Raw genomic sequence first — 27,802 nt, 5'->3', positions numbered from 1 at the left:
AATCCTCCCTAACTCATTTTATGAGGCCAACATCATCCTGATACCAAAGCCTGGCAGAGACACAACAAAAAAAAGAGAATTTTAGACCAATATCCCTGATGAACATCGATGCAAAAATCCTCAATAAAATACTGGCAAACCAGATTCAGCAGCACATCAAAAAGCTTATCCACCATGATCAAGTGGGCTTCATCCCTGGGATGCAAGGCTGGTTCAACATTCGCAAATCAATAAACATAATCCAGCATATAAACAGAACCAAAGACAAGAACCACATCATTATCTCAATAGATGCAGAAAAGGCTTTTGACAAAATTCAACAGCCCTTCATGCTAAAAACGCTCAATAAATTCGGTATTGATGGAACGTACCTCAAAATCATAAGAGCTATTTATGACAAACCCACAGCCAATATCATACTGAATGGGCAAAAACTGGAAAAATTCCCTTTGAAAACTGGCACAAGACAGGGATGCCCTCTCTCACCACGCCTATTCAACATAGTGTTGGAAGTTCTGGCTAGGGCAATCAGGCAAGAGAAAGAAATCAAGGGGATTCAGTTAGGAAAAGAAGAAGTCAAATTGTCCCTGTTTGCAGACGACATGATTGTATATTTAGAAAACCCCATTGTCTCAGCCCAAAATCTCCTTAAGCTGATCAGCAACTTCAGCAAAGTCTCAGGATACAAAATTAATGTGCAAAAATCACAAGCATTCTTATACACCAGTGACAGTCAAACAGAGAGCCAAATCAGGAATGAACTTCCATTCACAATTGCTTCAAAGAGAATAAAATACCTAGGAATCCAACTTACAAGGGATGTAAAGGACCTCTTCAAGGAGAACTACAAACCACTGCTCAGTGAAATCAAAGAGGACACAAACAAATGGAAGAACATACCATGCTCATGGATAGGAAGAATCAATATCGTGAAAATGGCCATACTGCCCAAGGTAATTTATAGATTCAATGCCATCCCCATCAAGCTACCAATGAGCTTCTTCACAGAATTGGAAAAAACTGCTTTAAAGTTCATATGGAACCAAAAAAGAGCCCGCATCTCCAAGACAATCCTAAGTCAAAAGAACAAAGCTGGAGGCATCACGCTACCTGACTTCAAACTATACTACAAGGCTACAGTAACCAAAACAGCATGGTACTGGTACCAAAACAGAGATATAGACCAATGGAACAGAACAGAGTCCTCAGAAATAATACCACACATCTACAGCCATCTGATCTTTGACAAACCTGAGAGAAACAAGAAATGGGGAAAGGATTCCCTATTTAATAAATGGTGCTGGGAAAACTGGCTAGCCATAAGTAGAAAGCTGAAACTGGATCCTTTCCTTACTCCTTATACGAAAATTAATTCAAGATGGATTAGAGACTTAAATGTTAGACCTAATACCATAAAAATCCTAGAGGAAAACCTAGGTAGTACCATTCAGGACATAGGCATGGGCAAAGACTTCATGTCTAAAACACCAAAAGCAACGGCAACAAAAGCCAAAATTGACAAATGGGATCTCATCAAACTAAAGAGCTTCTGCACAGCAAAAGAAACTACCATCAGAGTGAGCAGGCAACCTACAGAATGGGAGAAAATTTTTGCAATCTACTCATCTGACAAAGGGCTAATATCCAGAACCTACAAAGAACTCAAACAAATTTACAAGAAAAAAACAAACAACCCCATCCAAAAGTGGGCAAAGGATATGAACAGACATTTCTCAAAAGAAGACATTCATACAGCCAACAGACACATGAAAAAATGCTCATCATCACTGGCCATCAGAGAAATGCAAATCAAAACCACAATGAGATACCATCTCACACCAGTTAGAATGGCGATCATTAAAAAGTCAGGAAACAAGAGGTGCTGGAGAGGATGTGGAGAAATAGGAACACTTTTACACTGTTGGTGGGATTGTAAACTAGTTCAACCATTATGGAAAACAGTATGGCGATTCCTCAAGGATCTAGAACTAGATGTACCATATGACCCAGCCATCCCATTACTGGGTATATACCCAAAGGATTATAAATTATGCTGCTATAAGGACACATGCACACGTATGTTTATTGCAGCACTATTCACAATAGCAAAGACTTGGAATCAACCCAAATGTCCATCAGTGACAGATTGGATTAAGAAAATGTGGCACATATACACCATGGAATACTATGCAGCCATAAAAAAGGATGAGTTTGTGTCCTTTGTAGGGACATGGATGCAGCTGGAAACCATCATTCTTAGCAAACTATCACAAGAACAGAAAACCAAACACCGCATGTTCTCACTCGTAGGTGGGAACTGAACAATGAGATCACTTGGACTCGGGAAGGGGAACATCACACACCGGGGCCTATCATGGGGAGGGGGGAGGGGGGAGGGATTGCATTGGGAGTTATACCTGATGTAAATGACGAGTTGATGGGTGCAGCACACCAACATGGCACAAGTATACATATGTAGCAAACCTGCACGTTGTGCACATGTACCCTACAACTTGAAGTTTAATAATAATAAATAAATTAAAAAAAAAAAAAAAGAAAAAAAATTTCCTTTTATTTTAATCTTACATGGCTAATGTAGTTACCACATTCTTTTTTTTTTTTTTTTTTTTTTTTTTTTTACTTTATAAAAAAAAGAGATTTAATGGACTCACAGTTCCACATGGCTGGGAAAGCCTCACAATCATGGCAGAAGGAGAAGGAGGAGCAATGGCATGTTTTACATGGTGGGAGGCAAGAGAGCATGTGCAGGGGAACTGCCCTTTATAAAACCATCAAATCTCATGAAAACTCATTCACTATCATGAGAACAGCATGGGAAAATCCTGCCCCCATAATTCAATCACCTTCCACTGGGTTCTTCCTGTGACACACTGGGATTATGGGAACTATAATTCAAGATGACATTTGACTGGGGACACAGCCAAACCCTATCAACCTAGGTGTAGAATTACTGTCATGTAATAACACAACGTTTCACTTTTTGAAGAACTGCCAAATTGTTTTCCAAAGTGGCTGCACCATTTTACATTCCACTAGCAGTGTATGAGGGTTCTAATTTCCCTACATCCTCACTGATACTTATTGTCTTTTTGATTATAGTGAGTGTAAGGTGATATCTCATTGTGGTTTTGATTTACATTTTTTGAATGACTAATAGTGTCATTTATTCTTTTTTTTATTATTATACTTTAAGTTGTAGGGTACATGTGCACAACGTGCAGGTTTGTTACATATGTATACTTGTGCCATGTTGGTGTGCTGCATCCATCAACTCGTCAGCACCCATCAACTTGTCCTTTACATCAGGTATAACTCCCAATGCCATCCCTCCCCCCTTCCCCCTCCCCATAATAGGCCCCAGTACCACATTCTTTAGTCATCATCTTTTTTTACTCTCCACTTCTTCATTCTAAGTTCAATTTTCTCCTTAGAAAAATGCATCCTTTAGTGTGTATGTGAGTGTGTGTGTGAATGAGAAAGAGCTGTCTTGAGAAAAATTCATTTTTAGTCAATCAGGTCTGAAAATGTTTATTTCATCCTCACTTTTGAATGACAATTTTGCTAGGTATAAAATCCTAGGTTGAAACCTATGTCCTCTCAATTTTTTGGGAATTCTCTTGCTTTCTGGACTCTTATTATTGATGATACTTTTTGTTAGTCTAAATATACTTCCTATATTAATCTGTCTTTTTTCTCTCTCATTGACTTTCTTATTGTTTGATTTTCTATAGTTTACCACACTAGGTATGGTCTAGATGTGAATTTATTTTAAAAGTTTTTTTCTTTTTTGAGACAGGGTCTTGCTCTGTCACTCAGGCTGGAGTGCAGTGGTGCAATCATGGCTTACTGCAGCCTCAGTCTCCTGGGTTCAAGAGATCCTCCCACTGTAGCCACTGGAGTAGCTGAGGCTACAGCTACATGTCACCACACCTGACTGATTTTGTTTATTTTTTTGATGAGACGAGATCGCCCTATGTTGCCCAGGCTGGTCTTGAACTCCTGGGCTCATGCAATCCCTCCTGCCTTGGCCTCCTGAAGTCCTGGGATTACAGGTATGAGTCACCATGCCAGGCCTAAAACTTTTTTGCCCAAGGCTAGATATACTTCTTCAGTGTAAAGACATAATTTTCTCCAATTCTGAGTCTAGTTAGTCCTGCTAGAAGTCTTCTATGCTTCTGTGTTTTTTTCAATCTCTTTGAGTTTTTTAAACTTCTCTTTTATATTTTCATCTACTTAGCTCTCTGTGCTTCATTTTCAACATTTTCTTTAAATACAGTTTCCAGTTCCACAATTTTTTCCTCCACTGTTACTGGTATTGCAGGAGTACATTTCTGGTAGGTCAGTTATGGGGTTGGAATATCTAAGAAACTGGCTGTAGAAAATGTACCTTGATTTTAAGGTTGTTAGTGGTCATTTGTCCCAGGTGGGCAGCCAAGCACATGGTTAGAATCTTTAGATCATCCCTTGCTAGTCAAGCAAGGTTCATAGAACAGCAGCATCTCAGGCCGTACCAGAGATCTACTAAATCGGAATCTGCATTTTAATAAGATCTTTAGGGGATTCAGAGCACACGGAAGTTTGGGGAGCACTACTCTGGAGCACTACTATTTGTGTCTTTTTGTTGCTGGCCTGAATCGAGGAGATTAAGTGAAACACTGAGAGTGAGCATTTAGAAATTTTTATTATCATTTACCAAAATAATTGTATAACTCTTGAAGCTGATAATAATAAATACATTAAGCTTGCATTTTTGTATCTTTGTTTTTTACTTCATTTTTCTAAGGATTTATTTTATCTCATTCACCCCATTGAAGCAGTCTGGTTGGCAGTTGGACACCCTTATTAGCAGATGAAATGCCAAAAACTTATCTCACCAACTGGGAGGGTGTTCTGTGCTCTTCAGTCACGGTTTTGTGGTTGAATTCTTGTATCTTGTCTATATAAAAATGAACTTGTATGCTCTGCCTGTTTTGTGGGGAATTCCCCATCAACTCATCAATTACTATTACTTTCTCATTTTTTCTTTTTTCTTTTCTTTTTTTTTTTTGAGACACAGTCTCACTGTTACCCAGGCTGGAGTACAATGGCATGATCTGGGTTAACTGCAACCTCTGCCTCCTGGGTTCAAGCAATTCTCCTGCCTCAGTCTCCCAAGTAGCTAGGATTACAGGCACCTGCCACCACACCAGGCTAATATTTTGTGTTTTTAATAGAGACGGGGTTTCACCATGTTAGCCAGGCTGGTCTCGAACTCCTGCCTTCAGGTAATCCACTCGCCTTGACCTCCCAAAATGCTGGGATTGCAGGCATGAGCCACCACCCAGCCTGTTGCTTATAAATTTTAAGGTAAGGTCATCTTTAGCCAAGAATATTTTCCTGTGAGATTCCCAAGGTCCTGGGGTGTGGATACTTCTCTAGAGCATAGTTTTGCATTTGATCTCCTGGGGTCCAGAAATTTCAGTCTTGAACAATTTTTTTTCTTAATTATTTGATGGCAGGTTTCCTGCTTTGTGGGCAGAGTAAATTCAGACTCCACACTCGAATTTGGCACAGAGTTGAGATTTTTATTTTAGAGGGGAGTTTTTTTCCCCTCCATCCCAGAGCTTGGGCAGACAGCAAGCGTCCTTGTAACTTCTCTGCGCAGGCTGGTGGGATTGTTCAGTCTCCTTTTATAGCCTGTGCAAACCTTTAAGAATTCCAGCTTGATGCAAATATTTTACTTCTCACATGGGCACAAGGCAACTGTCTCTCATTTCTGCCCAGGGATTAAAATGACAGCCCCTTCCCTTGAGGTCTTTGCTCAAATGTAAGTTCCTTTGGCTATGTGTCGTAAGCAGTAGTCTACTGCTGTGATTTTAAATACCTTTTATGTTTCAGGTACCTACAAATCTTTAATTCACTATATTTATGTATTTGTAATGGGAGAAGACTGCACTTGCTCTGTCCTCCATGTTGATGGAATTGGAAATCTGAGTCTTTATCTGTAACTATGGTTTGAAAGGTTTTGTCTCCTAATTTCAGGCAAGAGTGAGGTGAGCAGGCCTTGTGAGTCTTCTCTTTTTTTTTGAGACGAAGTCTCGATCTTGTCCCCCAGGCTAGAGTGCAATGGCGCGATCTCACTCACTGCAACCTCCACCTCCCAGGTTCAAGTGATTCTACTGCCTCAGCCTCCTAAGTAGCTGGGATTACAGGTGCCTGCCACCACGCCTGGCTAATTTTTGTATTTTTTAGTAGAGACGGGGTTTCACCATGTTGGCCAGGCTGATATCGAACTCGTGACCTCAGGTAATCCGCCCACTTCGGCCTCCCAAAGTGCTGGGATTACAGACCTGAGCTACCGTGCCCGGCCTTGTGAGTCTTCTCTTGCTTCTGACATCCCACTACATTGAGTGTTTGGCTGGATGGAACCCTGTGGTGGATACCAGGAAGCGCTGGATCAGAAGGATAATAGCAAGACTGCTGTCCTCTCATATTACCTTTGTTTTTCTTCCTTACCCCTTACAATATTATATAATCTCTTTCACTTCTCCACCCCATGATTCCTAAGTGCTTGGCCTGAGAGCCTCCTTTCAGCAAATCTTCTGTTACCCATAAACCATCCCTGCTTGCAGTCCCAGTCCTCTCTCTTTGAGACAGCCAGTGTAGGTGGAGGCTCCAGATGTTTTGGGGCAGACATTTACACAAGAAGACTTAACTCTGAGGCTATATTTGTCTTTCTGTGGCACTTCTAATAGGGTCTTTGAGGAAAAGACAATCCCAACTATTGGGGAAAGAGATCCAGGACCTTTATGTTAGACACAGGATAATGTGAGTACAGGAGCATCACCATGATCATTGTGATCATACCAAGGCTTTCTTGTCATCAGGAGAAAACTGCTATACCACCTGATTAGAACCTTGAGAGAAATAATTTTAAAAACCCTCCCAAAACCAATTTTAAAAAAGGAAACCTGGTCAGGCATGGTAGTTGACACCTGTAATCCCAGCATTTTGGGAGGCTGAGGTGGGTGGATCACCTGAGGTCAGGAGTTTGAGACCAGCCTGGGCAACATGGCAAAACCCAGTCTTTACAAAAAATACAAAAATTAGCTGGGTGTGGTGGCGCATGCCTATAGTCTCAGTTACTTAGGAGGCTGAGGTGGGAACATCACCTGAGCCTCAGAAGTCGAGGCTGCAGTGGGTTGTGATCAGGCCACTGCACTCCAGCTTGGGCAACAGAGCCAGACTGTCTCAAAAACAAAACAAAAACAAAAACGGGAACCTGAAAGATGAGTTTGGACATGTAAAAGCAAAGCTATCAACGTCCCTGTTTACCATTTGACCTCAGTTTCCATGTCACACTATAGCAATGCTGTATGGCAGAAAATAAGCTACATTTCTCTGTTCCAAGCTCTTCTTGATGAGAACCAGTATTAGAACCCTGCCTGCACCCTCCAGCCTTTGCCACTCTGTTCCCCTCAGAGAATGCCCTGCTCATAAATCATTACCATCTGACACCATCAGAAGGAACAGCAGTTGTCAGGTTTCTTTCATGTCCCAGACATTATAAATTACATCAGGAACATTTGAAAGAAGAAATTTTTCCTAAGTTCAACTCTGTCCCTGAGTTACTTGAGATAAGTAAATAACAAGACATGCACAATTTATGCACAGTTGCAAGAACTTGAGCGTAAATGAACTTGGGCTTTTGAAAAGGTAACCTCCACTAGCCCATTTCTCCCATGTCCTTTTGTCTCTGTCCCTCTCTGCATTCAGCAATTGTCCTATTTAGCATAGTTAGTACAGTTCCTTTTCAAAGGAAATCAAGTAAAGAGATTTTAACCTCTTAAAGACCAGAGTTATTAAAATAATAGCAATAGCTAAAACCAATCAGAAAATGAACCAGTCCCATTTCTGGTAGGGGTAACTTGCCTTCTCTTTTCATCCTTTACTTTTTCAGTCTTGGAAACAGGAATAACAGGCTACACGTTTCTAAATCTAATGGCTACCAGCAGTTTAAATAATTCAAGAATTCTATGGAAGTGGACTTTGCAGTAATGCATAGCAGGCCCCCCTCCCCTCCAGCCCTCCTCCACACCACATCTTAAGTTAGAATGTCAGCCTCCTTTTTCATTTCATTCAAAGTGACAGGAAAAAAAAAAAGATACTTAAGACCTAATCAGGTACTGTACCGGTGTTCTGAATGATGAAAAAAACCCTCAAATTACTTCAGTGGGTTTGTCAGTTCTATTGTTAGCTTAGTCAAGTGGCCCTACAGAAAGGAGACAGGAGAGCGAAGAGAAAATAGTAGAATTCTAATCTGCTTTTTAAAGACTCTTGGTCAGAAGTATAGCAATTCAGATACCCCTGTTTGAAAGCAGCAGGACAGATTTGTTAGAAGACAAAAGCTCCAATTAGTATTTTCCACACCCTTTCACAATTTTCTCTACTGCTTTTGGCTCTGAAACCCTTTATGCCAGGGCCTTTGTGCTGGCAAAGAGGCGGGTGGAAGGGCACAGGGGCGGGGGAGGGGAGCCCCGGGCTCGGAAAGATGGCACGCAGGGCCCGGGTGCTCCGGGTGTCCCACAGAGGTCAAGTAGCTCGGGAGGGAAGGGGAGCTGCAGACACCGAGGACGCGGGGGCGGCCAGCAGGAGGGAGCCTACCTGAGTTCATGGAGATTCGGGCTTGGCGAATAACCACCTGCGGGGCAATTGGCGTGGTTGGCTGCAACTTGTGGAGACCTTTGGCGACCTGCAGAAGTTTTCCAGAGACGTCGAGCCCATACAGGAACCGGTCCACCAAGAACACAATAGCTGCCGCAGCCGCACAGTCCCGAGCGAGGATGGAGGCCCTCAGGGACGCCTGGAGGAACAGCGTGGAACATCTTGAGCCAGGCGGAAACGCCGGCAGGCTGAGGGCCAGGCTTAGGGTGGGAGGCATTTTCATTAATACAACAAAACCCACAGCTAGGAAGAGAAAAATACTTTATTAGGCAGCTGAACCAAAAGAAAGAAAATAGAAAAATCCAGTTCAATTGTGCAATAAAATAGTATTTTCTTCATTCAATGTCCCCCATTACATTTATAAAATTATAGAAGCGATAAATGCATACTTCCTGTTGTTAAAAACTCAAACAATACTAAAGTGCATAGGGTAAAAAGTAGGGCCGGGCATGGTGGCTCATGCCTGTAATCGCAGCACTCTGGGAGGCCGACGCAGGCGGATCTCTTGAGGCCAGGAGTTCGAGACCAGCCTGGCCAGCATGGTGAAACCCTGTCTCTACTAAAAATACAAAAATTAGCTAGACGTGGTAATGGGCGCCTGTAGTCCCAGCTACTCGGGAGGCTGATGCGGGAGAATCACTTGAACCCAGGAGGCAGAGGTTGCAGTGAGCGGAGATCCAGCCACTGCACTCCAGCCTGGGTGACAGAGTGAGACTCCATCTCAACAACAGCAACAACAACAAAAACTATGTAGGGTAAAAAGTAAAAGCGCCCCATAGTTTCCCCACCCCTCATTTTATTTCTTCTCCTACTGTTCCAACTCTCCTTGACAATGGTTTGGGAGAGAAGATCCTTCCAGAACCTCTATCCTTTTATTTATATTTAGACATTAATTGATCGTTGTCTTGCTTTGCCTTCTCCTACCTTTCCTATCTCTTTCTCTCTCTTTCATACATAAATGACATCACACTAAACATACTGTTCTGCCGTTTTCTTCTTTCAATCACCATCATCTAGGAGAACTTCCACATTAGTTCATGACACTCTGCTTCATTTATTGCCTACATTTTAATTAGGAAGAAATATGGAATTTTAGATAACAGTCCATATTTGATTTATATCATCATGTTTCATTAATGAATAAAATAAGAAAAAGAAGAAACCCGGCATGAAATGAAAGTGTAACATCAAGAGTGAGAAGTAGAAATAAATAATCAAGTTTTTATGAGAAAACATCATCATCATTTGCTCTGCTAGGGTGTTGTACGAAAGACCTTTGATTTAGTGGTTACATAGCTAGTAGCGTAAATGAGTTTATCACCCAAATGCTATTATCTTCATATGCTAAACTAAATCATGCTGAGTGCTTTCTGGGCGTGTTTGTTCACACATGAAGCCTAGAAAGCATTGTAAGCATTGCCCATTTTCCTACTACAATGTTACTACACAAAGCACTGCTTTCATCACCACATAATCCTAAGTACTAACACTTACTGGGCAAAACCAGGTGCCAGGCACAGTGCTAGGTGATTTATATGCACTAATTCAATATCCTCCTAGCAATCCTAAGAGGCAGGTTCTATTATTATTCTCATCTGTAAGATGGGAAACCTGAGATGCAGAGAGGTGAAGTGATATGCTGAGGTCACATGACCTGTGACTAAGCGCTGAGGTTTGAACACAGGAGGTGCTAATTCAGATCCTACATGCTCCCTTGTTGCCCTGACTCCATGTTAGGAAGCTGGATGGAGCTGCTGGGAGTCTGGAAAGGCCCAGGTAGTGGGTTAACAGGGCAGAGTACCAGAAGGAGAGAGCTGCACAAAGCAAGTTCAGAGATCTGCAGAGGGTCCTCTTTGAGTCAATTATCTGATATTTACTACTATGTTAATAAATGCCATATACATAATTGGTTACAGAATATTTGTATTCACAGGCTTTCATCAGTCAGGTAATGCCTGCCAAATACCAGCACAATAATCTTTCCGTTTTAAAACTGATGCTTACTTAACCTGTTAAGATATTTAAACTATCAATGTGTTTATTAAGTATATAATTTTTTACTCGACTTATCTTTTTGGTCTGAATCAATCATTGCTCTCACTGGGACAGAGTTGCCAACTGTTGGGGAGAATATCTCTTCTCTCCTCTCCATGTTTCCTTCTATGTGACGGGAGCTCTATGACCCTAGCATCCCCGGCCTCTTTCTATCACTTTCCTCACTCTGCTCCATGGGGGGTGCAGTGACTAATCTGACTGGTAAATTGTAGAAGAAGAAAGTGGGCGTGTATGACTTCTTTTCTCCTGGGAACAAGCTGTCCAAAGGAAACAGCAATTTGTTGTTACTTTTCTATATCATAAGTCTTGTCTAGTAAGCTGCCCTACATGGAGTATTCTGCTTGGCCCTGTTCCTGTGACTAAATGGGGAAGTCTTCATAATTTTGGGGTTCCACTAGCAGATTCCCTATGTCCAATACAAAGCTATATCTTCTAATTTGCCCTTTATCAGAATTAAGGGTACTATTTCATCTCTTGTTTGCCTCTTTTCTTTTATTTCTCCATTTGCTCAGAATCCAGGAGAGGAAGAGAGGTACTATTGATTGGATCTTCCCAAAGACCCTGACATGAATAACTGCCTTTCTAAGGCACACCATAACCCTTTCTAGGGAAACTGCTGTGCCCACAGCCCCTGTCTTTGAGGTAGCCATGTATTTTGCTACTTGGCCTTGACACCCTTTTTTCTCCACCCCACAACCAGATCAAGGCCACCTGATCAAGAGTAGCTACTTGATAACCTGACCCCTCATGACTCTGTGACCAGGCTTTAAAAAACCAATGTATCAATCTGAACTAAAAAATATAGAAAGAATTTGCCTGTTGCTGAAGGATAGAAAGAAAGTAGAGTATGGCCAAGCCATGTTTACGGGCAACACGAGGGAGGATCCAAGAATGGCTCTGAATGCCAGTCCACGTTTTCATGAGTGGCATTCTAGGAATTACATGTCTCGTTTAGTATGCCACATGTATTTTCAAAATATTGCACACCCCCTTTTATGTATTTACTTGATTGAGCTTCTGTTCCTTCCAACCAGAAAAAGCCTAACAAAAATTGCAATGCTCAAAACTTCTACTGAGTTTGTCAAATAAACCATCAATCTGAAAAATACAAGTTTCAAAAATGAGAAAAAGTCTGTTGGCCGGGCACAGTGGCTGAAGCCTTTAATCCCAGCACTTTGGGAGGCTGAGGTGCGTGGATCACTTGAGATCAGAAGTTCGAGACCAGCCTGGTCAACATGGTGAAACCCCACCTCTACTAAAAATACAAAAATTAGTGGGGCATGGTGGCACATGCCTGTAGTTTCAGCTACTCAGGAGGCTGAGGCAGGAGAATCACTTAAACCCAGGAGGTGGAGGTTGCAGCGAGCCAAGATTGTGCCACTGCACCCTAGCCTGGGCAACAGAGCAAGACTCGGTCTCAAAAAAAAAAAAAAAAAGTCTGTCATTGGCATTCATAAAATGTAAATCAAAGATGGAAAAACAAATTGATGGTTTTATATGTGGCCAGCTGTGTCTACTAAGGCCAGTCTCTCAGCAAGGGTCCTTCCTGTGCTAAAGACACGTAGATATAGTCCTTTGTTTTGTATCTTCAGCTACTATCTTCAGTACTTGCAGTTTCTGCCACTTCCAGCCTTCCTTCTACTTTTGCTTAGAAGGAACAACACTATTCCTGCCACCCTGCTCGTGGCTGTGGACCTTGGGGGGTACTCAGATAGCCTGTGAATGCCCTCTTTTTGATGTTACACTTCAGTGCATGCTTGATTTCTAGTTCTGCTCTCCATCTTTTTTTTTTCTTTTTTCTTTTTTTTTTGTCTCTGTCACTCAAGCTGGAGTGCAGTGGTGCGATCTCGGCTCACTGCAACCTCTGTCTTTCAGATTCAAGTGATTCTCCAGCCTCAGCCTCCTGAGTAAGAGGGAGTAGGTGCTCACCACCACGCCCCGCTAATTTTTGTATTTTTAAGTAGATATGGGGTTTCACTATGTTGGCCAGGCTAGTCTCGAACTCCTGACCTCGTGATCTGCCCGCCTCAGCCTCCCAAAGTGCTGGGATTACAGGCATAAGCCACTGTGCCCAGCCTTGTTCTCCATTCTTATTGGTGTCTCACTTTAGTTTTAGGGAAGCTGCAGTAACTATTCGGGCGGCAATGTTCAGAGGCAGGCTATTCTCCAGAGGTGATTCCCACCCTTTCCTCACTGAGAATAATGGTTTCCACTTGTGTAGGACCATCTAGTCTGTGAAAAATGTTCACATACCCCTCTATGACATTTAAATTTTATAGTAACTCTAAAGTCTAAACAAGAAAAGGAAACTGAAGCTGTGAGATTAAGTGACTTTCCAAAGTTATAAAATCAAAACAGTCAGAGCTAGGCAAAAATTCAAGTCTCTCTCTCTTTTATTTTTATTTACTTGTTTTTAATTAATTTTTAGAGACAGGGTCTCACTCTGTCACCCAGGCTGGAGTGCAGTGGCTGATCATATAGCTCACTGCAGCCTCAACCTCCTGGGCCCAAGTGATCCTCCCACCTCAGTTTCTGAGTAGCTAGCTGGCATTACGGGCATGAGCCACTGGTCCTGCTTTCTCTCTTTCACAGTGGTAAAAAATGCATAACATAAAATTTACCATCTTGACATTTTTAAGTGTACATTTCAGTAGTGTTAAGTATGTTCACGTTGTTGCAAAACAGATCTTCAGACATTTTTCACTTTGCAAATCCAAAACTTTATACCCATTGAACAACAACTCCCCTTTTTCCACTCTCCCCAGTTCCTGGCAACCACCATTCTACTGTAGGGGTTAAGAGGTGTGACACCTTTCCTCTTCCATCATAAGTGTCACAGCTGACACTCCTATAATACAAGACAGGTTAGCAAGAGAAAACCATAACAAATTTATTTAATCAAAGTTTGATGTTACATGGGAGCCTTCAGAAATGAAGACCCAAAGACCCAGAAAAAACTGCCTATTTTTAAGGCTTAAATTTGACAAAGAATAGACAGCCATGTAGAAATGTGATTGGACAGAAGGAGTATGACTAATCATAATAGACTAGGTGTGATGGGACTCAGCAAGACCTATCTGGTGAGATTTTTCTCAGCCTGTCTGTGTCGTATCCTTCCTTCCAGGTACAGGTCTTATAATCTACTATCAGACAAGATAGGACAGAGAATTTTTTTATGGCCAGCCTCTACACAGAAAGGCAGGGAAAGGTTAGAGTAATATTTCTAGGTTTTATGACTTGCTTTGGTGGAGAGGAGTTCTAACTTCTATGACTTGCCTTGAAGAAGAGGAATTCTGTGGTTTCTATGACTTGGTTTAGTGGTGAAAGAGGAGTGAGAGAGAGGAGGGCAGGAGAAGGTCAGAGAGAACTTGCTTCTGAGGCTGCTTCTGGGGTCTTTCAATCTCCTTTACTTCAAAGTACTCAGCATGCCCAAATGTCTTACTTTGGGGTATCCTTTTCTGAGCTCCAACATTACTTTCTGCTTCTATGAAGTTGACCACTTTAGATACCTCATATTAGTGAACTCGTACAGCATTAGTCTTTTTACTTCATTTAGCATGATATCTTCAAGGTCCATCCATATTGTGGCATGTGGCAGGCTTTCCTTCTCTTTTAAGGTTGAATAATAATCCATTGTATGTATATACCACATTTTGTTTGCTCATTCATCCATCAATGAACATTTGGATGACTTCACCTCTTTTTGTTGTGAATAGTGCTGCCATGGACATAGGTATGCAAATATCTCTTCAACACCCTGCTTTACTTCTTTTGGATATATACCCAGAAGTGGGATTGTTTGATCACATGAGAGTTTTATGTTTAATTTTTTGAGGAACATCCATGCTGTTTTCCACAGAGTTTGGACCATTTTACAAGCCCACCAAGAGTGCACAGGTTCCATTTTCTCCACATCTTTGCAATACTTGAGGAACACAAGTCTCTTGAGCATCAGTTCATCTTCTGCTTTTCCCCTGTGGCCTGAGCAGGGTTCTGTGGAGCAGTGCCTAATCTGAGAATAAGAAGTTGGGTCTTGGCCAAGCGTGGTGGCTCATGCCTATAATCTCAGCACATTAGGAGGCCGAGGTGGGTGGATCATGAGGCCAGGAGTTCAAGGCCAGGCTGGCCAACATAGTGAAACCCCATCTCTACTAAAAATACAAAAAATTAGACAGGTGTGGTGGGGCGCACCTGTAATCCCAGCTACTTGGGAGGCTAAGGCAGGAGAATTGCTTGAATCTGGGAGGTGGAGGTTTCAGTGAGCCGAGATTGTGCCATTGCACTCCAGCCTGGGTGACAGAGCAAGACTCTGTCTCAAGAAACAAACAAACAAAAAAGTTGGGTCTTTAAAGCTGGGGCTGAACTCACTGTTGACTCCAAACAGTGGTTTTAGGGACCCCACTTCCTTCATTATAATGAGAAAATTCTATGAAAAGGAAAACAAGGACAAATAAAAACAAATTCCAAATGAAAAGAGTATTCTTGTTACATATTTAAAAACGAGAGACAGGAAAGAAAACTTCCCGGGAGATGGCTTTTAATTTTTGTGCTTTGATATTCTCTAGCAAAAGTTGGTATTATGAGAGCAAATGATGATTTGGTGGTAGCTGGGGATCACTACAGTTGGGCACTCCTCACAGTGAGCTACAAGGATACTTAGTAAGTGCAGTGGCATCTTTTATGAAATGGTCTCCCTGAGTTATGAGACAGAGCTTCTTGGAGTCTGGGGAGGCCAAGGTAGCCAGAGTTCACAGGGCAGAGTATCAGAAGAAAATAGCTGCACAAAGCAAGTTCAGAGGTCTGCAGAGGGTCCCCTTTGAGTCTTCAGCAGAATACTGATCAGCTTCTGCATGGAAAGGAACCACCCAAAGCTGGGGGAAAAAGCCACCTGAAATGAACATAGGAAACAATTCTTAGGCCTCAAGCAGCTTATGCTTCTTAGGAAACGATTCTTAGGCCTCAAGCAGCTTGTGTTTCTATCAGCCAGTGTAGAAGAGTCTTGTCATTTACAGGGCATGGGGTAGAGTATTCAGAAAGGTATTGCTTTGGTAGGGAGACTAAATTAGCCTTTGACTATGACTGTTCTTGGCCAACTCTGATACCTTAGAAGAAAGCTTCAAAAGGATCAAATTATTTCCTAGCTTGACTGAGTCCCAGAACAAAGCTCAAGAATATTTATAGGCACACAAAATGTTCACGATCCAAGAAGGTAAAATTTATAATCTGGCATTCAGTCGAAAATTGCCAGGTATGAAAGAAGCCCAGATTGCACAGAAAAAGAAATCAATAGAAAGTGACCCCCAGATTACAGTTCAAGAAGGTAGAGTAAAAATTAGGTATATACAGTAGAGACACGGAAGATATAAAAATTGAACCAAGTCAAACGTTTATAGATTAAAGCGATATAAAGTCTGAGATGAAACCACGGGTATCTCGGTTTGTTTCCTAGCTCTAGCACTTATTTGCCATGGCAAGTTACTTAACCACTCTGTTCTCAATGACCTCATCTGTGAAATGTGGATAATATTCGTGTGTGGTGCTGTTTCAGGATTAGAGGAAGTGTGGGTCAAATGCTCAGCACAGAGCTTGGTAGATTGTGGGTGCTTAATAAATGACATGGAACACTATGAAAAAAATGGAAAGAAGTCAGCTACTCACTTCCACTCTCTTGTATGACGAGACATAAACAGGCACAGACAGACACCCAAAGTGAGTTTCAGTGGAAGTTTCAATAGAGCAAAACAGAAATAATGGGTCATGCATGTAACATCTACAAGGCTTATCTCAGAGAATGGCTCAACCTCTCATTGTTTTCAATCTCTTTCTTCTCTTCACCAGCTCTGAGGATTGATGTTACTGGAAACTGAGAAAGGAAAAGGAAAATGAGCGGGCTCCGTGGCACTTGGTGAGGGAAAGCTGGGCCTTGAAAGGGGGCCTTCTCAGCACACACGTGCGAATTGCTTTTGGCTGTCGCCAATGGAGGAATCCCTCCCCAAGCACCTGTAAACTGATGCTGCAAACACCCCATTCTGCATCCCTCAAGAACACGCCATATATTTGAGCAGAGAACATTGCCTAATCTATTTTTCCCCCTTCTACTCTTAATAGATTGGAGCACAAAAGCCTGAGAGAGGGTGACCTGCCAGACAAAAGGGCCTTTGAGTTCCCTGGAAAAGTAGACTTGGAGGAGGATGGAAGGAATCCAAGTGGCCCTATTATTTCCACTTGCACTAATTAGACATTTTTCTGTCAGCTATTGAGCACTGCTGAGAGGCCAAACTCACTGAATTCATTTCTAAAGTGTTTACAGAAGTTTGCATCTGTTTGTGTCTCTTCAGGAGGAAAATAAGCACTTCAATAGCATTGTGGAAAATCTAAACGAAGCATCCTATTCTGGAGGACCTGGCATCCCCGAAGCTGCATAATTTAACTCCGTTCAGGGCCCAAACCTCTCGCATCTCTCTCCAAGACCTAACGATGCAAAATGCAGAGAAGTCAACTCAGGAGAATCTTTTCTTTTCATTTTCTTTTCTCTTTCCCTTTTGAAACGGCAGCATGCTGTGCACTACATACAGATTTAGGTGGGTATCATTCTTGCAGCCCCTCTGTCGTGTTTCTACCAGCACTCTGAGAAATTAATACCCACTTTCATTTGCTGCCAAGTAAGGGGATAGTAAATTCCTCAGCAGCAAAGCAGAATACATCATCATCCTGGGAATCTTCCCAAAATGTATGCCGGGGAGGGGGCGGGGGGCACTCTGACATCAGAAGGAGAAAAATGAAAGAGGGCCAAAGTGTGTGGTAGGGAAGGGACGCTAAAGAGTTTCCCTACATGGTAAAATGTGCCTGGGTTATGCACAATTAGATTAACATGAAAGAGAGCCCCTCTCCCTCCCCCACCCCCTAAAAAAGAAAGAAAAAGAAAACAACACAAAAACCCTAACCCACTGACTACATGGGCAATGCCTTTGAAATGCATATTGGTCTACATGGAATTTGATTCAGGATTCTTTTTGTTTGGGTTTTTAGGCCCACAACTGACCTGCCATCACAGAGGACTCAAAAATATGATCTTTTTAGGTAGTGTCACAGTAACAGAGTTTTAGTGTTGGGATGAACATAGTATGGCTCCAGATCAAAAACAAACAGGGATTCTAATCCTTTATTTTTCCTCGAAGGCTGACTTAGGGGAAGATTGTTCAAACAGCAACCAAATTGTATTTTTCCTGTTATGTGATCATGTTTAAATAAAAATACGTGGATGTGGATGAGACAATGTGCTGGATTTCTGAAGAGAGAGAGGCTCACAAATGCATGTACACAGACACACGCGTAGACACACACACAATTGTTTTTTCACATCTGTTTTCAGGATGGGAAATAACAGGGTTCTAATTGCGTTTAAGGCTCAAAGGGAACTTCATGGCCAGGAAGCTGAGTCAGGTGGTAAAGAAATTAAACTCTACAATGAGATTTTGATACACAGATGATTGAAAAAATGCTAAAGAGCCTTTTCTAAGGGCTCTTGCTGAACAGCAGCAAGGAAAAGTATGTGCTGTTTTCATGGTTCCTTGCATTAGTGCCAGCCCCTCCCGATGCTGAGCATCAAGTTTAGGTCCCAGCTATGGGTTCAAAGCTGTGATGTGTTCACAGCAGTGACAATGGCAGCTGTTCTCAAGGAGGGGCTGGGTGAGGGGGCTCAGAACTGAAGCCATCTGGCACTGCAATTGGCAGGAGCAGTGTAAGGGGAAATTATTGCTGCATAACAAATTGGGAGATTGGCAAAAGGTAGGGAAAGATGGAAGGGAGGTGGGGAAGTCCTGAGATGAGGAATTAGCAAAATGAACACATGAAAAGTGATTGATGTCTGCATAGTTATCCATCAATAGTAAAAGCAGAGTGCAAGTGGTACAGATCGGACTGGTGGACTCAAGTCAATGGATGACCAAACAGGGCATGCTCCATATTTGTCCACCCCCTAAATGTGACAAGGAGGTGAGAAGAAAAAACTGACCTTTCTCAAGGTTTATGCCCAGGGCCTATAAACATTTCACTGGCCTTTCTTTCACTTTTACCAATAGAAAATGCAGATTCAACCCCTTCTGAAAAATAGTTGTAAGCTTTTTCTCTATCTTAATATCTAAAGATAATATTTTGGATCATCTCGCCCTTTCTCAGATCTACTGTATATGGAGTTGGCCATCTGTTAAAGGGAAAAGAAACCAGTATCAAAATAGGCAACCATCTCACCAGGATCCCTGTGAACCTCATGGCTGGAAGCTAGGGACCTGCATGCCTTATCTCTCTTCTGGTGCCCAGGTTGCTATGGCTAGCATGAGTCCAGTCATCATTCTTTGTGATTTCAGCATCCACATTGATGATTCCTGCAGCGCACTGATGTGTCTTGCCCATGACCTTCTTCTCTCCAGCTATCTTCTGCTACACCCCACCTTAGTCACCTACTCTCATGGTTGGCTATACCCTAGAATGTACGATTTTGGCAGCATTTAAGAATCTCAATTTAAGCATTGCGTTCTCTGGTCTTTATCTCATGTTCTTTCAGCTTCCTTCTTCTATAGCACAAATCCAACAATTCTGCAACCTTTCTGGGACACCCATACAATTCACTGACCCTACTGTTTTGTACTATCCCATCAGTCATCTCATGCCCTCACTTGCCTCTTTAAATTCGATAGTGCGTAAATGTAATAACTTTTAAAAAGCATTCTTGTCTCCTCTCCCTTTTTCTGCCTCTGTTATATTTTTCTGGAAAATGTCATCCATGCTTATTGTTAGAGAAAAACCTTGGACTCACATTAGAGTCACCTGGTAGGACTTTCAAAAGTCCAGATGCCCAGATGGCAGCCCAGACCAGTTAAATAAGAATCTCTGGAGTGCACCTGGGAGTTGGTTTCGTTTAACAATCCCAGGTGATTCCAATGAGCAGCCAGAGTTGAGCACTCTGGCTGAGTGAGGCTGATCTTCCAGGCTCTTTCCCCAGTCCTCACTCTCACCTCACTTCTGTGGATGAAACAAATTATCTGATGGGGGTGACATACCTGGCTCAGACCTTCCTCTCTCCTCTTTTCACATCCTCCTGCCAGGGGAGAGGGTACATTCTGGCCTGTTTTGCATGAAGGAAGGGGCTTGCCAGGAGCAGGATGTATCTGGAGTGAAGAATTTTCCAGCCCACACCTGAATTTTGAAAACTACATTCTCCTATCTGTTTTATAGTCATAGAAGTTACTCTTTTGTATCTACCTTTCAGCTGGTTCTGAATGCAGGAGGGTAAGATCAATTTTATTTATTGGCACCCCAAATTCCAAAATTATATAAAATTCTTTGCCTAACCTGAGCTTCTACCTAAGCAAGTGAAAATGGCTGGAAAAAAACACAACCATGATACTTTAAATTTATGATTGTAACCTGAAGATGGCCCCATTACTGCCTGGCAATTGGAACTACATTTCTACCTCCTTCTCTCTTCCCAACCCCAATTCCTCTAATCAGAGTCTCAGCTGTTTACCTTGATTGTTATTTCACTGAGAAAAGATAGTCAATGAGAAGAGACGGTCTTTATTCTTTTACCTAAATTTGCCAACCCTCTTGAGTTGGAACCTATGTGTTCCATCTAGCCTCTTACTGGGAAGTGTGATACCAATACCTTACTTATAGGTTCAATTCTAATCCTTTACATTATATCTCCCTTCTCTTCTGCATCATTAATTTCCTTCCAGATCATTCTCATCAGCATCCAAACATGTTGTAATAGCATCTACCTTAAGAACAGTCCTTTCATTTAGAACCAGAAATATCATTTGACCCAGCAATCCCGTTACTGGGTATATACCCAAAGGATTATAAATCACTCTACTATAAAGACACCTGCACACATATGTGTATTGCAGCACTATTCACAATAGCAAAGACTTGGAACCAACCCAAATACCCATCAATGATAGACTGGATAAAGAAAATGTAGTACATATACACCATGGAATACTATGCAACCACAAAAAAGAATGAGTCCATGTCCTTTGCAGGGACGTGGATGAAGCTAGAAGCCATCATTCTCAGCAAACTAACACAGAAACAGAAAACCAAACACTGCATGTTCTCACTCATAAGTGGGAGCTGAACAATAAGAACACATGGACGCAGGGAGGGGAACATCACACACCAGGGCCTGTCGGTGGGTGGAGGACAAGGGGAGGGACAGCATTAGGACAAATACCTGATGCATGTGGGGCTTAAAACCTAAATGACGGGTTGATAGGTGCAGCAAATCACCATGGCACATGTTTACCTGTGTAACAAAACTGCACGTACTGTACATATATCCCAGAACTTAAAGTAAAAATAAAAGAAAGAGAGAGAAAAACAATCCTTTCTCAGTCATACATCTGTCTCCAGCTCCTATCCCATTTCTCTGCTGCCCTTTCCAGCCAATCCCAAAAGAGTTGTCTAAACTCACTGTCCTCACGTCCTTACCTGCCACTCTTTCTTAAATCTATAATTTTCATCCCTAACACTTCATTGTACCTATTCTTTTCAAGGTTGCTAACAAATCCAGTGACCATTTATTTATTCTCATGTTATTCAAACTCCTAGAAGATTTAGCTGAGCAAATCAATCCCTCCTTAAAAAAGAAAAAAATTCAGGTGGCTTCTGGCATTGCACATTCTCCTGGTTCCCTTCCTTGCTCTGATTTGCTGAATCAAGCTTCTTTCCCAGCTTCTGAACAAGTAAGGCCCTAACGATCAGTTCTGTGACTGCTTCTCTCCTTCAGCTACACTCAGCCTGTTCTATGGCCTCAAATAGCAACTCTGATGATGAATCCCATGTTTAAATACCATCCTGTTTCTCTTTGCTCGAATGCAGACTCTTATATGGAATTGCCCACCATAGCCCAAGTTGGATGTCAGGATCTCAAACTCATCATGTTTAAAACAGAACTCTATTTTTCCTCCATTCTTGCTTCTTCTCCAGTGTTCTCTGTCTCTGTAGTGATGCCTCATTCACTCATTTGCTTAGGACAAAACTTTGGAGTTTTGACTCCACATTTGTGACTCTTTTTTTTCCCTTGTCCTCTACACCCAATCCATTAGTAAATCATGTTGGCTCTACCTCTAAAATACGTGTAAGATCTGACCATTTGTCATCTCCTCCAGGGCACCCACTTCAGTCAAAGCCACTGTTACAGTCTTGCTTGGATAGGGTCCCTGCTCTTGCCTCTGGTCTTTCTCCCTTACACAGCAGAGTGATCCCCTAAAATGTAAGCCTAATATGTCAGTTCCCTGCTCTTGACTTTAACATGGCTTCCCATCACATTTAAAATAAAATTTAGGCCAGACACCATGGCTCAGGCCTATAATTCCAGCACTTTGGGAAGCCAAGGCAGAAGGATCACTTGAGCCCAGGAGCTTGAGAGCAGCCTGGGCAACATAGGGAGACCCTGTCTTTATAAAAATATATATTTTTAAAATTAGCCAGGCTTGGTGGTGCTTGCCTGTAGTCCCAGCTATTCTGGAGGCTGAGGTGGGAGGATCACTTGAACACAGAAATTTGAGGTTACAGTGAGCTATGATCACACCACTGTGCTCTAGCCTGGGCAACAGAGCAAGAGGCTTTCTCTTAAAAAAAATTCAAAAATTAAAATCTGTTATCATGGCCAATAAGATCCTATATGATATTGCCTCTTAATACTTCATTGACCTATTTACTCTTATTTTCATCACTTCTCACCATTCTCCAGCCTCTTTGCTCATCCTCCAACAAGTCTTTGTATTTGTTGCTCCTTCCCTCTGCAATGCTGTGCCCTCAGCTATCTGCATGGCTCCCTCATTCAGATCTGATCTCCAGTCACCTATTCAAAAAAGCCTTCCCTCACCATTCCTCTACAATCATATTAGAGTATCTATAGTCACTCACTATCACTTGACTCTGCTTTGTCATCATAGACTTTATTACTCTCCAATATTAAATTATATATATACCATCTGACTGTGCTCAATCTCATCAACAGTGATGCTTTATCAATACAGATTCGTGGATCTAAATAAAGATCCACTAAATCAGAATCTTGAGTAGTAAGACCTAGGAATATATATATTTTAAGAAGCTGCTCCCCACTCCACCCCAGCTAATGCATACGTGTCCTGCATAATTCTAAGTCATTCATCCTGTTGACCAGTATTTGGAATCTCTAGCATAAGTCATTTAAGTCATAAACAGATACAAATTATGTGCATTTTAAGCATATTAGGCAAAGGTATGGCCTTAGACAAAGAATGAAGGGAAGCTGTTATAATTCTGTGATCAAAGCAATATAATAGGAGAGCTACTGAGACAGGTTAGGGGTCTGGCCTCTAAGCCCTTTTAAAGCTCTACTTGATAGTGGCTCCAGAAGACACAGAGGTCTCAATTTCACATACAATGCCCATGGAAATATTGGTTGGTGCAAAAGTAACTGCAGTTTTTTGCCATTTAAAAGCAATAGCAAAAACTGCAATTACTTTTGCACCAACCTAATAATTCATGCCTAGTGTGATAGGAGGTTTTCAACAGCCATGAAAGGAATATATTTCGCCTGTGGTCTTCACATAGAGAATATACACAAAAAGCTCCAGAATTGAGCTGAGGATATTTTCAAAATGTGACCGATTACACACATATGTGGAAAAGACGCCAGTATTGAGACTACTTTTACGAAGAAGCTAGTGAAAACTGTTACTAGAGGGAGATGCTGTGGGAAAAGGCAAAGAAAACGGGTTTCAGCTGCGCCGAGGCACTACGTGATTTTGCATGTTACTTAACCTTTAGATGTTAACATTTACATCTATAAAGTAAAGATAACAATGCCACAGGGCCTGGCACTGTGGCTTACGCCTATAATCCTAGCAATTTGAGAAACCAAGGAAGGATTGTCTGAGCTGAGGAGTTCGAGACCAGCCTGGGCAACATGGTGATGACCTACCTCTCTTAAAATACAAAAAAATAGCGGGGTGTGGTGGCACACGCATGTGGTTCCAGCTACTTGGGAGGCTGAGGTACAATAATTGTTGAACACAGGAGATGGAGGTTGCAGTGATCTGAGATCATGCCACTGAACTCCGGCCTGGACAACAGAGTGAGACTCTGTCTCCAAAAAAAGAAAAAAAATTAAAAAATAACAGCACCACATAGATGACTGAGAAGATTACAGAGTCCCACATGTAATATTACAGAGTACATGTAAGGTGCCTAGCACTTAGTAGATGCTCAATAAATAATAACGTATTGTTTTGACAGTGGATTGAGGGTGAGATTGTGAAATCAGTTTCTGAGAACTCAAAATACAAAGAAAATTCTAAAAATTTCCATTTAAATTTATCAATAAGAAAGAAATTAAGCTTCACTAACATTTTAAAAAGTAAATTGACATAAGCACCTTCCTCTGTTATGTGCGATAGTTACTCAGCACAGATGGCACATGATCGTGCTTCATCCTGGAGGAGCTGATGACCGGAACTCTCTTGTTGGACGGTTTCACTGTACAAACTGTACTGCTGTTTATATAGTTGGTAAGTAGGTTTATAGTTTCTAGTTTCACAAATCATAGATACTTTGGAATAATTCATAATGAGAGGGGGAAATACTACAAAAACTCCAGGCAAAGTTCCTTAGAGAACGGCCAAATATGGAGCTTAGACATTTTTCTTTTATGAAAGACTTCTGTGTCAGCCTGTTCTGTGATGACAAGTGGCTGACAACAGTACGCTATGCAATAGGTATTCTGAAAAATATCTTTCAAATAATGACGGCCGGAAGTATTTTCTTCATTGTGATTTAGGTACTAAAAATATCACATATTTTAAAACACACAAATGGGAATTTTTTTTCTTTCTTTCCTAAGGAAACATGACAACTAAGAAAATTTTAACCTGTTTAAAAAAACATTCCAAATGAAGAGTTTGAATGGATTTTTGGCATCCTTTGTTAAAAAAAGTATCCTCTGATTAACTTGCAGAAACATGCAATTGACATTAGGGAATGCAGAAATTTGCTAGCTGCATTTCAACAAATGATGTCTCATAATTGGTAGATGGATTGAAATGTGAGTGATGTGAATTTGTAATCATAGCTGACCATTTCTATTTGGATCTACACATCTTTGACACATAAATTTTCAACTGTGACAGTCATTAAAACCAAGTATTAAAATAAACTGTACTAGCTACATCTTCAACGCAGAGGACTAATTCAAGATTTTAAAAACTGAACACAGTATGTTACAATCTTAACATGAACAAAAAAGTTATCATGCCAATATTGCACTTTAAAATTTATTTTAAAGTATTCATTTAATCTTTGTCTCATTCTTCTTAAATTTCTATTCTACTGAAATCTATATACATAGTAATGCACAGTACATGCATATCATTGAATAAATAAATGTATAATGTGGTGCTTATGTAAAAGTTTTTACTGATGAGATGAGCAATAAAAATGTTTTAAAGACAATTGATTCAAATGAATAGATTCATGGGATAATAGTAAACTTCTTTTGTGCTGTACAAATATGTCCAATAAAAGAAAGTACTGATTCAAAATCTATGAATTTGTTGAGCTTAAAAAGGCTTGGGTTTTGCCCTTGTGAGTGAGATAATCTTGTTTCATGAAGCAGGCAGGTGATTACACATGATGAAAGGGTGGGAGACGAAATCCAGGGCATATCCCTGCTGAAGTATACTTGGTGACATGGCTTGGAAATATCTCTCAAGCTCTCTGAGCCAATCATCTTATCTGTAAGATGAGTATAATAAATTTCACTTTGCAGGGCTGTCATCAAGATTATATGCTGTGAAGAATATATCACATTGAAAAGTATGAAATTGCTGGTGTTTGGCGTTTGTTGCATACAAAGGTGACACTTTCATATGGTACAACCTCATATAAACACTGTCAGATATATGGAGATAATATTATTTCAGCTCCTCATTTACTTAACATACAAGATTTAGGAGGTGATGTTTTTCTTATTTGCTGCCAGAAAGAATGAACACATCCCTAGGATTTATTTTCTGAAGGTCATCACTTTCTTTTGTCTGCCCAACACTTGAACCTGTTCATTTTCTGCTAGCATTTTGAGCTGGGTTGCTCAGCCCACTTGTCTTAGTCAAATCAACTACTCCAGGACTTGGCTCAGTCTTCAGGCCTCATTATGGGGAGACATGAAATTCATGCCATAGATTTAGCCTCATCAAAGGGATAACTTGCATGCCTGATTCTGTGGCAACCAAAGTTTCTTGGTAGAATTTTAAGGACAAGCCACCATTTTAATTTCTCTTCCATTGAAACTTGAAAGTACTATATTAAAAGGGCAGTTTTTGGCAGAGTTTTAGAGCAGGGTTTAAATCCTTGGTGATTTTAATCAGACTCTACCTTAAAGTCTGAAAATACATAGGCCTTGGGGCTCATATTTTCCTCCAAAGCTCCATTCTCTTGGCAACTAATTTTCACTTATTAAATAAAATATATTTTTGAAGCATCTAAACCTTTTATCTGGCTTCTTTTCAAAACAAGAACTATAATGTTCAGCAAAAGAAATTCAAGTTTTAAATGTTGATTATTGAAAATTATACAATTTCGGTTTTAATTAATTCTGCTCAGAATAAAATAGTCAAATCACATGAACAGAAAGAGGCAGAGGGGCAGGCTATGGGGCAGCAGAGAGAAAAGAAGTACAACAAGGACAAGGCTGCCCCAGCCCTACAACAGCCTGCCTAGCCTGGCAGTCATGTAGATTCAGGGAGAAAACACCACATTTAGGAGTAGGAAACCCGGCTCTGGTGATCCCATCATTTCCACGAACTGGCTGTGTGACTTGGTGAGCCTCTTCTCATTCTCTCCAGATTTCAGTTTCCCCACCTACCCAACAATGGGCTTGAAATAGAGGACCTCTGAATTTCTCTCCAGCTTTGATGTTCTATCATTTGATGGAGAAATAACTTGTACTCAATACCAATTATATACACAGTATATATATTTCACACATGTATGTGTGTATGCACACCAGGCTAAAATGATCTAAAAAATATAACGGAAGGATAATGATACTCAGCTTATAGCAGGCCACCAAATGGGAAGAGAAAAGGTTTGGAAAGAATAACATTGCATTTTAAATTCTTACTTTACTCAGTGAAAAGATACAGTACTTGAGTCACTTAATTAATGACTTTAGCCTCCCCATTGTTAAGATGTGTGCACTTCAGTATTTGTACTTGCTCTTAGAAAAGTGGTGAGAAGTTTTTGAACATTTGACCTTGTCTAGATTTAAGGACAACTGTTTAACAATCCTTCTTCTTTCTCTCTCTCTCTTCCCTTCCTTTATTATAATGGTAAGCAATGTTTGTTGTAAAGAATCAAAGAAGTATAAAGAACAAAAGTAACTAGTATTCTCACCACCTTGATGAAAATGTTCACCCAAATTTATTTAGAAGATTTTCTTGTTGAGGATTAGTATTAGGTACTTCTGTAAGATCTATATGGTTGTCTTGTTTTTGTTTTATTTTCTTTTAATTAGTTGAGATTTTTCCCAACTCCCCCCCACCCCACCTGCCCACGCCCTGCACCAAATTTAAGTATGAAGGAATGTCAGCCTGCTATTTTGGAAAGATGCTTCGGTTGCATTGTGGAGAGAAGCTAGCAGGCCATGGCAGACTCTCTGCCAATATATTTCTGGGTCTTCTCCTTCTGGGCACATGGTGGGATTTATTTCTCTGACTTCTTAAAAAGAAGTGTGACCACATGGCTTCTCTTGACCAATGGTCACATCTGTTGGATTAATTGCATTTAAAACCCAGTGTGCAATTCCTGATTTCTGCTTCCCCCTGCAATGGCAACCAGCCATATCCTAGATGTTAGGTGTCTCATCAATCTGGGCTCCTGAGGAGACTGACATAAAGCAGAGCCTCCCACTGACCTCAGATGGACATGTAGCAAGAGGACAGAATAAACCTTTGCTTTCAGCCCCTGAGTGTTT

At 41.1% G+C, this 27,802-nt stretch overlaps 1 protein-coding gene across 15 annotated transcripts in view; it reads right to left on the bottom strand.

The window, feature by feature from the left end:
* ALPK1 (alpha kinase 1) overlaps nucleotides 1-27,802 on the bottom strand; it is a 140,474-nt gene that overhangs the window by 28,736 nt on the left and 83,936 nt on the right. For 10 of the 15 annotated variants that reach the window (XM_037990986.2, XM_037990999.2, XM_037991007.2 and 7 more), the window contains one exon: nucleotides 8,665-8,863. In XM_037990986.2, coding sequence (XP_037846914.2) covers nucleotides 8,665-8,863 — 199 coding nt within the window. Of the gene's footprint in view, nucleotides 1-8,664; nucleotides 8,968-9,703; nucleotides 27,375-27,802 lie in introns of those variants that run through there. The other 5 variants (XM_073017546.1, XM_073017545.1, XM_073017544.1 and 2 more) reach the window with 4 other exon arrangements.

Source organism: Chlorocebus sabaeus, chromosome 7, assembly GCF_047675955.1.
Source record: "Chlorocebus sabaeus isolate Y175 chromosome 7, mChlSab1.0.hap1, whole genome shotgun sequence".
Classification (NCBI taxonomy): domain Eukaryota; kingdom Metazoa; phylum Chordata; class Mammalia; order Primates; family Cercopithecidae; genus Chlorocebus; species Chlorocebus sabaeus.
Note: the sequence above shows the minus strand (reverse complement) of the source record. Positions and strands in the feature narration are given on the sequence as shown.